At 46.9% G+C, this 10,464-nt stretch overlaps 1 protein-coding gene across 1 annotated transcript in view; it reads left to right on the top strand.

The window, feature by feature from the left end:
* The first annotated feature begins 404 nt into the window (after window positions 1–404).
* Window positions 405–10,464, top strand: part of LOC139751269 (uncharacterized) — a 29,369-nt gene continuing 19,309 nt past the window's right edge. Inside the window, exon 1 of the mRNA XM_071666572.1 lies at window positions 405–1,515. Within this exon, the coding sequence (XP_071522673.1) occupies window positions 681–1,515 (835 nt within the window). The 5' untranslated portion in view covers window positions 405–680. The remainder of the gene's footprint in view (window positions 1,516–10,464) is intronic.

Below are 10,464 nucleotides of genomic sequence, written 5' to 3'. Positions count from 1 at the left end.
ACACCTCGGCTACAAGCTGCTCGCTCCTCCCTTTCGATCCGCACAAGTTAGTGGGGCGGGGCTTATCGCCGGGCTCTCGGCGGCCATTGGCTGTGGCCCTCCGGGGAGAGATAAGTCTTCTGCCCGCTCATTGGTCGTGATGTCATAGGATTCTTGATTCGCCGTGAACCAGGGTGGTCAACAGTTGGGAAATATATCCATTCCTAACTACCTCTGCCGTTCACGTAACCCCGACGGCGTGTTAATGTAAGATATAAACGTCCGTGGAACGTACCGTCTCGCGCGAAGTAAGATAAGTTATCTCTCAAGTGAGGCGGGGAGGAGGGAGGTCTTATCCCCCCGTGTCACGTTGGTGCCCCTGAATACGAGGTATCAAAAGGGGGTGTACGAGTCTCCGATGGTTCAGAGTTGCTCGCGCGGCCGTGAGGGGGAGATGTGGGAAATTTAAAGAGAGAGGAGGCGCGCCGAAAAGGGTTTTTTTTCCTAATCCAAAGTAGTGCGTGGCCGCGCTCTGTTTTGTGTGTGCAATCCTGTTTGATTTAGTTTGGCAGAGGACTGGTTACGAGTTTGTTTTTATTTGGGTTATTTTTTTTTTATTAGAGATATATATACATGACCCCGGTGCTTTATGTGTGATTACTGTCTTACGATATCGGCTGTGAGGAACCAGGTTGACTTTGATGCGGGAATTGTGTGTGGAACGCCTCGCCATGAGCACAAGAGTGGCACTGCCGATGCATGTGGGCTGCAAAATGTCGGAGCTAAGACGCCAGCTCCTTCCTAGCCCAACACCCAGCCAGGATCGTACGGCACAGGTCCGAAAGAATCTATTTGGCCCCATCGACCACGACGAGAACATCAAGTTCGTGCAGGACGAGTTGGACAAGATCTCGCAGGCGGACTGCCAGCGGTGGAACTTCGACTTCCAGGCCGAGAAGCCCAAGGAGGGTCGTTACAACTGGGAGCCCGTGGAGGAGGGGGTGCCGCAGGCGTACGAGATGTCAAGACTGACTTACCTCACCACCCACGCCACCACCACCACCCACTCCTCCTCCTCCTCCACGCACGCCACCACCCCCCTGGCCGCACCCACCCCAGTGCGTAAAGTACCTGAAGGGGTTGGCACATCCTCCACCACCACCACTACTGCTGCTACTACTACTACTACTACCACTACTATATCCACTACAGTTGACCAGCCATCCACCTCCACGCAAGCCACCACCACCACTACCACTCCCACCTCCTCCACCACCATCTCCACCACTATCTCCACCACCACAACCACAGTTCTCGATAAGACGGCGAGCCAAACCACAGCGCGACTCCCCACTCCGGTGTCTGGTGCTAGTACCCCCGCTAGTGCTAGTGAGGCCGCCACTAGTAAATCCATTAGGGAAGTGGTGGTCAAAAAGTTTATGGGTGACGCTGACGAGAAATTGGACAAGAGAGAGCACAAACCATTATCTGTACTCAGATGCACCAGATCTAGGTCATCTCAACCTCCCTTAACAGGTAAGAACAAGGTGTGTGTGTGTGTGTGTAGGCGCACGACGAATAACTAGAGTATTTCCTGTGTGGGGGGGCGAAGCCTTGAGGTGGATGTGACGCAGGCTTTGAACTACTTTCCACACCTGACGCATTCACAGTCGCATTATAACGGCGATTTAAATTTGAATCGACCATGTACTGACCGGATTTTTAAGTAACCACGACCCGGGCCATTTCTTAATAGTGTGTTGTGTGTGTGTGTGTGTGTGTGTGTGTGTGTGTGTGTGTGTGCGTGCACTGGCATTTCGTGTGTAAATTGGGGAACTCCACAAATAACTGTGTTGTAGTGGACTTTCCCCCCATCCCCCCCCACCACCAACCTTACGACACGTAAAAATCACAATGTTGTAATGTTGTGAAACCTGGCGTATCCACTACGAATACACTCATATGAGAGATTCTCATTAAGTACACATATGAATACCACGTATATATATATATATATGTGGCAGACTCATTAATCAGAAGTACATATAAACAAGCGTTCATGGTATTAGGAGTCCACAAAACGAAGGTAGATATGTAGTGAATGGGTAACCCCTCCTTGAAGTTGCGTCGTGGTGTGTGTGTGTGTGTGTGTGTGTGTGTGTGGAGGGGAGGGAGGGAGGTAGTGGGTGCGCCACTGCTCGCCGTGTCCTGCTGTGGCTATACACACTTTATACACACACTGGTGTCGACATTATAGATATACAGTGGCGTGATACAGCGTCATCCGAACACCAACTTCAGTACGTAAATATGCTGTCTGAAAAGGGGGGGTTGTGGGTTGTATGTCCTCGTTGTGTATAGTATATTGCGCCTAGTGTACACAGGTGAGGTTGTAGCATATGAAGATATATTCGTGAATGTCTGATACGATTAATACTTGAGTGAGATGCAAGATGCGGTAACATTCACTATATTTATATATTGGTTATGGGGGGGTTGGGTTAGGTGGGGTCCCTTATGAATATTACATTACGGCAGAACCTGTTGCGAACGCTCACTTGTTTTAATGTACTGTTGGTAGTACGCAGGCGCTTAGGGGGGGTGTTTATAAAATGCACATCTCGGTGTGTAACTGACAATACACACTGCATCAGTAACCATCCGCGTGACGTCAGCTGGCGATGGTCACATGGCGCGGAACTGACCAATGGGCGCACGTGTTGCAGGCGGAACTGACCAATAAACACACGAGTTAATGGCAGCCCCTGCAACACGCGTCAATTGCACCAGCTGCACCTAACCTCCGTTGCGGGAACGGTCGTGTGTATGTGTGTGTGTGTGTGTGTGTGTGTGTGTGTGTGTGTGTGTGTGTTGGCAGTTGACGGGCAGAGAGATGTTGCCAACACGAATTGTGTGAATTTGGCGGGCGCGATGCGTGTAAACACATGCAGAATGAGGATTAATTACTCTGAAATATTGTATGTGGGATTCTCTGCACTGCGGTGCACGTTCGTGTAGCGGTGGTTTGGGGGGTTGTGGGGGTTTAGGTAGGTTAGGTTTAGGTTTTAGGTAGCTTAGTGTGAGATTTGCCAAGCTTAAGTGATGAGGCTGACAGTCATCATATGAGGAAGAGTGTGTCAACTGGTCTTTTGGAAGAGGTGCATTAATTAATGCTAACCATCTTAGAAAGGATAGATCTTAAAGAATTTATAGCAATATATATATATATATATATATATATATATAGAGAGAGAGAGAGAGAGAGAGAGAGAGAGAGAGAGTATTTGCGGGAAATAATATAAATATTAAATGGTATAATGATGTATACAGCTCAAAGTTTTTACTAAGGCAATTCTTTACGTCTTTGAGAAGTTTATATATATATAAAAAAAATGAGTGAGGAAGAAGATTAGTATATAATAATACTTTTGATCACATTATTTGGTTAAAAAATAAAAAGAGGCTTAGGCCTATGGGGAGGGAGGAAGAGGGAGGGGGTTGGGGGGAGATGGTGAAACACGCTAATAAAAAAAAAAAAATGCCCATCACAGAGCCCCCATGGGAAATATCAGAACTCTCAGGCTCATCGGTGAGGAGGAGGAGGAGGAGGGAGGGAAATAATATATATATATATATATACTGACCACCACCACTACCACCACCACCACTACCACGTTTCCCCGAAGCTGCTGGTTTTAAATCCATAATGGACTACTCCCGGCGTGGGATTTTATCGACCAAGATCGATTTAACCCACCACTAGGGCGCTGGGCGGGGGTGGGGTGTGTGTGTGGGGTCGATCGAGGGACAATCTCCATGGCTAGCTAGCTTGCTAGCTGGCTGGCTAGCTGGCTGGCTGGCTGGCTAGCTGGCTAGCTAGTTAGCTAGCTGGCTGGCTAGCTGGCTGGCTGGCTAGCTGGCTGGCTAGCTAGCTGGCTGGCTAGCTAGCTGGCTGGCTAGCTGGTCGCCGACTGAGGTGGGTCGATCTCGCCTTTTAAAAAGAAAATTAAATGACCACCCCCCAACCCGTGACCTACTCGAGGGGAAGGGGGTGTGTACGTACTACATACAGATAACTTTACTTTCCTCTCTCCCCCTCCTCCCTCTAACACACCCTCTCTCTCTCTCTCTCTTTACTCGCTTCCTCCCCTACGCTCTCTCTCTTCTCTCTCTCTCTCTCTCTCTCTCTCTCTCTCTCTCTCTCTCTCTCTCTCTCTCTCTCTCTCTCTCCCCTTTTACCAGGCGTGGCCATCCCTTCCCTTTATTGTGTATGCATCCCGCGCGTCGAGGTCTCCCCTTTCCTTCCCCCCTCCGCACGTAGTGGCAGTCGTAGTTGGTAGGCCTACGTCCCCCTCTCCCGTGTCGTTTTAATCAATAGTTGCTCTTGCCGATCAATAGGCACACAGCTGCGTGGGAAGGAGTAATCTCCACAGCTAAAGCTTTGGTGTATAACGTATCTTTAATGCTGTCAAGCTTTTCTTTTCTCCCCGTAAAGCCTTTAAACTAAACTGGTGAGAGGTGATAAGACAAAATTATCTATCTATCTATCTATCTATCGATCTATATAAGGTTATGTGGTATTGGCTCTTTTATAGAGTTCGTGGTGTCTGGTAGACGAAGTAGATGGTAGGTTACACTACCATACATATATGGACGAACACACTAACATCTGGTGACAAACGACAAGATGAACTTGCAATTTACTCGAAGTAAATGACAAATAATCCTTGAGTCAATCATAAATGAATGACGTTAGTTTTGAGGAGTTGGGGTTTGGAGGGAAAGGGGGAGGGTTATTTAAAGAAAATGGGTTGAAAGGAGGGGTATTTAAAGAAAATGGGTTGAAAAGGGGGGTGTGTGGGGAGGAGGGGGGGGGGAAGGCGTGTTCCGCATGCATGCTAATGGTCTAGAATTACCAGATCGGACAATGTAGGTTATGACACTTAAAAGTGTTAAATCGAATCGGTGGTTAACTTACGTGAATTCTTGTAAGTCGTGTGTGTGTGTGTGTGTGTGTGTGTTCGTTAGCGTGAGCCGAGTTTGTGTGTGTGTGTGTGTGTGCGCGACGTGTTATTTTTCCTGCAAACTCGTAAATTATGGAAACAGCATTAAAGTCTTGTGCATTTTGAGCATATTCTACTGGTGTGAAGTTCTCTAGGGGGGATGTCTTCCAAACTGAGAGAAATATATATATATATATATATATATATATATATATATATATATATATATATATATATATATATATATATAGTGGAAGATGAAGGAGCGTGGGTTGATCACTTTGCAACACTGTTTGCAACGAACGGGTTGAAACCTGTGGAGTAGCTAGGCCAACAGAAACTCCACATTTCGCGAGGATCAAACCCTCCCCATCTTGAAATACACACAAGGGAAAGAGTGAGTGAACCACGTCCACCTAAATGCACGGGTGACAAGTCAATGTGTAAGGTTAATGGCGAATTACAGAGGTAATTAGCGGGTTAAAGAGTGTTTTAGGGTTAATGGTGGAAGTGCTGGCGAAATTTAGTTCCGACCAACTTGGTCTACTACGTTTACTCTAGCCGGCCGTTGCTGCCAACTCGCTTCGTTCCCTCCCCACTAAGGTACACAATTTGCTTCCTAACTCAATTTTAAGGTTAATTTAAGGTTAAATATATCAGGGGTTATATCTATATATTGTGATATTGACGTATATCTAGTACGTAGGGAGGGAATGAGGGAAGACTGTGAAGGAGAGATGAATTATTTTGGTTCTCGTTTCTTGACTTTCTGACGCAGCGGCTGAGTTGGGAGTTGTAAGTCACTGGACGACTCGCCCTGTGTTGCCGACGAGTAAATCTTGTTCGTTTTTTTTTTTTTTTTTCTAGCTCTTCCACGTAAGGCTGGAACCGATAACCCGATGAGGTCACCGGTGAGGTGTGTTGGTGTCGTGCGTGTGTGTGTGTGTGTGTGTGTGTGGAGCGACGTGCGCACGTGAGGTAGCTACCATCTCCACGTGCACGATGCGACCGAGGGGAGAGGGGAGGGGAGAGGGGAGGGGAGGTGGGAGAACGAAGTGAAGTGAGACGTGTTGGTTCGGGTGGAGAGGGAGGGAGGGTGAGGAGGGGGAGGGGCCAAAGCGGCGCATGGCGCGCTTGTGGCACAGGTGTGAATGAACTCTATGCGTAGGCCACCGAGAGCGGTATATCCCCTGCTTGTCGGTGAGCCGCGTTGGAGGTTATGATGGGAAGGACAATTGCCAGAGGTTGATGGATGTCAATTCAATTCTGAGGCAAAACTTACGTTCGGACGGGTTGTGTCTTCTGCGGTGAGAGGTGTGTGTATGCCCGGACGATTTTTAGAAGGCAAAATTTTTTTTTTCTTCTTCTTCTTCTTCTTCTTCGTCTTAAAAGAAAAAAAAAAGGAAAAATATCTCCCTTGTTAGTGGGTCTCCCTCCCTCCCTCCTCCTCCTCCCCCGTGGCTTATTGGGGGGGGTGGGGGGGGGTGGGGTGGGGTGTCCCAGGCAAAATTCGTGGTGCGGGAGGGTGACTGACGAAGTGAGTGCGGAGGTGTGTGTGTGTGTGTGTGTGTGTGTGTGTGTGTGTGTGTGTGTGTGTGTGCTGCTGGCCAGCCAGACACGGAATATAATACCATGTGTTGGACGGTATCTGATGGTCGGGTCGGGGGTCTGGGCCACTCTTAAGAGCGTACAGTAGCTGCTTGCATAATGGAAGTAAGGGTTGACCTTGCCTTCTTAGGGGGGGAGGGGGGGAAGGATCGGGATAAGGAGAGAGAGAGAGAGAGAGAGAGAGAGAGAGAGAGAGAGAGAGAGAGAGAGAGAGTCAGTCGTCTTTGACATACCCCTCCATGATAAAAATGTTTAGTGGAACGTATTTAAAAAAAGGGTTAATTAATAGTGTGTAATTGTTTGCCCGGCTGGATAGCAAAGCAATGGTTACACCCCCTTTTTTTTTAACACCCCCTTCCCTTTTTTTTTACCCCCTTCCCTTTTTCCCCCTTCCCTTTTTTCCCCCCCTTCCCTTCAGTGTTTATTCCCAAACCCCAAGAGACGGTAATGCTTGTGGAACTGGTTCACCCGCGTGCGAGACCCATGTATTTAGAACCAGTTGTCATAATGACATATTTCGCTAGGCTCTTATGACCACGGTATGGTTTTGGTGTGAGTGGCGAGCGTCTGAGACGTCTTAACACGTGTTAACTTTTCGAGTGGATGTTATAGCAGTGTGTGGATGTACGTCACGGAGAGGGGGAGGAGGGGAGGGGGGGTGAGGTGAGGGGAGGAGAAGGGGGGCGATTGTGATATCACGAGACGCGTTAGGCTTACGGTGGGCCAGCTGAGTGGGGAGGAGGGGGCGTGGGGTTGTTAGGGTAGGTAGGGAGGTAGGGATGGGATGGGTTGGGATTAATTAATTATCCCAGGATGATGTATTGGGTTAATACACTGGAGGAGGAGAGAGAGCTTAAGGCCCTCTTTGTGATTATTTTCATCTGGTATGTTTTCCCCGGCGTAGATAAAAAGGGCGACGCGTAGACGACCTTGCCACACACAGATATCAGGTTCGTGCGTTAGGCGTAACGGAATGAGCGGCCTACTTTCGCGAGGGGTGACGTAGCGCTAGGCAGCCTCTCCGGCACCCGTCGTGACCTTAATTATAAATACCCGTGACCTTAATTATAAATACCCTTATTAATTAGAAATAATCTCATGTAAGAGCCAAAAATACAAGTTCTTGACAGGTTCTTTGGGACGAAATTCGCTTTCTCTTGTTACTAGTGAGCAGTTGATGACGACGGAGGTTGTAAAAGGTAACGTTAGGTAGGAGAATGAGGTTCATACAAATGAGTCTATTAGTTGTAGAAATTCTAAGGCTTCCATGATGTAAATTTCATAGTCTGCGTCTCGGTCGAGGCTACGCAGTTGCGTACGCAGGGAATTAAGGTGTCGTAAAGGTGTCGCAAGACAAAGCTTTTTTTTTTTGTTTTTGTTAATGATATATGAATGGTAATGACCAAACCAGTCATCATAAACTGAATTAAGGAGCAGAAGACAACGTTGAAATGTCCACTCTGACGAGAGCATTATATACAACCATTAATTTGCAAGGGTCAAAGAGAATTACGGCGAATCAAATACCTTGCAATATGGTCAATGAAATACCATGCAATATGGTCAGTGAAATTCCTTGCAATATGGTCAATGAAATACCTTGCAATATGGTCAAGACATGGGTTTTTTCCTCTGCGCCAAAACATGGGTGTAATCATTTACGATTTCATTTTACAAACTACATAAGACATTTTTCCCTCAGTCTTCACAATTAACTCAATTAAGCCTTTTTGCACTCCGGCCTATAACAATATATATATATATATATATATATATATATATATATATATACTTTGAGTGGCCCAACAACGTAGGTAAAGGTTTTACTTACTCGAGCGCCCAGAAGCTCGTGGCTTGACGATAAAAAGCTGGGAGAGACCAGCCCTTAATGCTCTACCGACGCCTCATGCCCTTAAATATGTTATCAGCAGCTGCCATTCACCTAGCCATTATCTGTGATCCGGCCCCCCCAAACTGGTTGGAAGTCTAGCGGAGGAGTACCAGATAAGTCCTTATCGCTGTGTACTACGCACGTAGTAGTAGTAGTAGTAGTAGTAGTAGTAGTAGTAGTAAAAGTATCCAAATCATTTTACAGTCTTTGAGGAGGGGGTGAATAAAATCGAAGTCATAATTATTACTATGGAATGAAAGAAGTTTGATTAATCCTTTTTTTTTTTTCTTTTTTACGCGAAATGTCGGAAAGTTTGGGTGTGTGATCTGGAGTCGGTGACAGATGACGTAGCGAGGGGTCGCAAAGGTCGCCGCTGTTTTGATTCTGGGCGGGAACGTTCACACGAGGGATTTTGCGCGGGAAACGGCGAGTGTGCGCGCGCGCGTGTGTGTGTTTAGGCGGGAAGGAGGTGGGGGGGGAGGTGTGTGGGCCCCCCCCCTCCCCTTCCCCTGGGGGGAGAGGACGGGTGGCCCATGGGGAGGAGAGGCCCTCCAAGCCAGAGATAAGAGCCTTCCTACGACCCCTCACACCATTTAAACTTACTACAGCCACGAGAGAGAGAGAGAGAGAGAGAGAGAGAGAGAGAGAGAGAGAGAGAGAGAGAGAGAGAGAGAGAGAGAGGTTCGTTTATTCAAGTCACTGTCTGTGCGAGAGAGAGCGGTTTCCTCTCACTGTTTGTTATGACTTCGCCGCATGATCTAGTAATCTCTTTATATATATATATATATATATATATATATATATATATATATATATATATATATATATATATATATATATTTATATATATATATATATATATATATATATATATATATATATATATATATATATATATATATATATATATATATATTCCCTCCATAGATTTACGAATCATTATTGGGAGAGTAACGTGTGAAGAGGGTCGATATATAAGACTTGAATTCCGTCCGTCCATCTGCTCGACACGCACAAAGAGATGATTGTGGGGCTGGGGATGTGTCGTAAGTCGTTGTGAAACTTTAGGTTAGTGTGTGTGTGTGTGTGTGTGTTGGGGGCGTGGGGTTGATAGAGGACGCGCATCCTAGTTGGCGTGGACTTTTGCTACATAGGATACATCTTGGTAGCTTCTGATGATGTAAATAAACACTGGTTCCTGATCTTCCTTCCTTCCTTCCTTCCCCTTGCAGGGTGAGTAAGGTAGTAGGAAGGAGGGAGAGGCATGGTGGGTGAAGGGGAAGGGAGGGCGCGGGAAGGCAGGGAGCGCTACGCTAGGCTGTATATCTTAGCGGAAAATCTTGATAACTGCTAAAGGCAGCAGCGCTCATTGCCACCAAGGAAAAAAATATGACGATTTTTTGTTATTTATTCCTAATCATTTTCAAGATCTTACATTTAGATTTTTTTTTATATATATGATACTAGTTTCTTGACATATCTGAACGGGGAGGAGAGAGAGAGAGAGAGAGAGAGAGAGAGAGAGAGAGAGAGAGACAATGACTTTTTGTTAAGGCGACTTTCGAATGACGGACGTTAAGAGCGAATTCATGAAATCCGCGCCGAAAATGGCCACCGCGCCATCGGCAACTGTTCTATTGGCCAGTCACGTTTTCACACTCGACCTGTAGACATTATCGCGGTATTTATCATCTGCTGTAATTCACTCCACTCACACCCTCTCTCTCTCTCTCTCTCTCTCTCTCTCTTTAGGACAGTGGCTCTGGTTCAAAGGAAGACTTGGGCTCTGTGTGCACACACACACACACACAGGTTAACGTATCGGATAATGACATTATTACGCGTGTTGTGAGGTTATGACATGAGGAGAACAGCAGCAGCCCACCACGTCTGCGAGGGAAGGAAGGCGTGGGGGGATGTGTGTGTGAGGCTCTTATCTGAGCTCTTCCCCCCCATCTCTCCTCCTCGCCCTTCCATTGTTCG

The sequence above is a fragment of the Panulirus ornatus genome, chromosome 11, assembly GCF_036320965.1.
Source record: "Panulirus ornatus isolate Po-2019 chromosome 11, ASM3632096v1, whole genome shotgun sequence".
Classification (NCBI taxonomy): Eukaryota; Metazoa; Arthropoda; class Malacostraca; order Decapoda; family Palinuridae; genus Panulirus; species Panulirus ornatus.
Note: the sequence above shows the minus strand (reverse complement) of the source record. Positions and strands in the feature narration are given on the sequence as shown.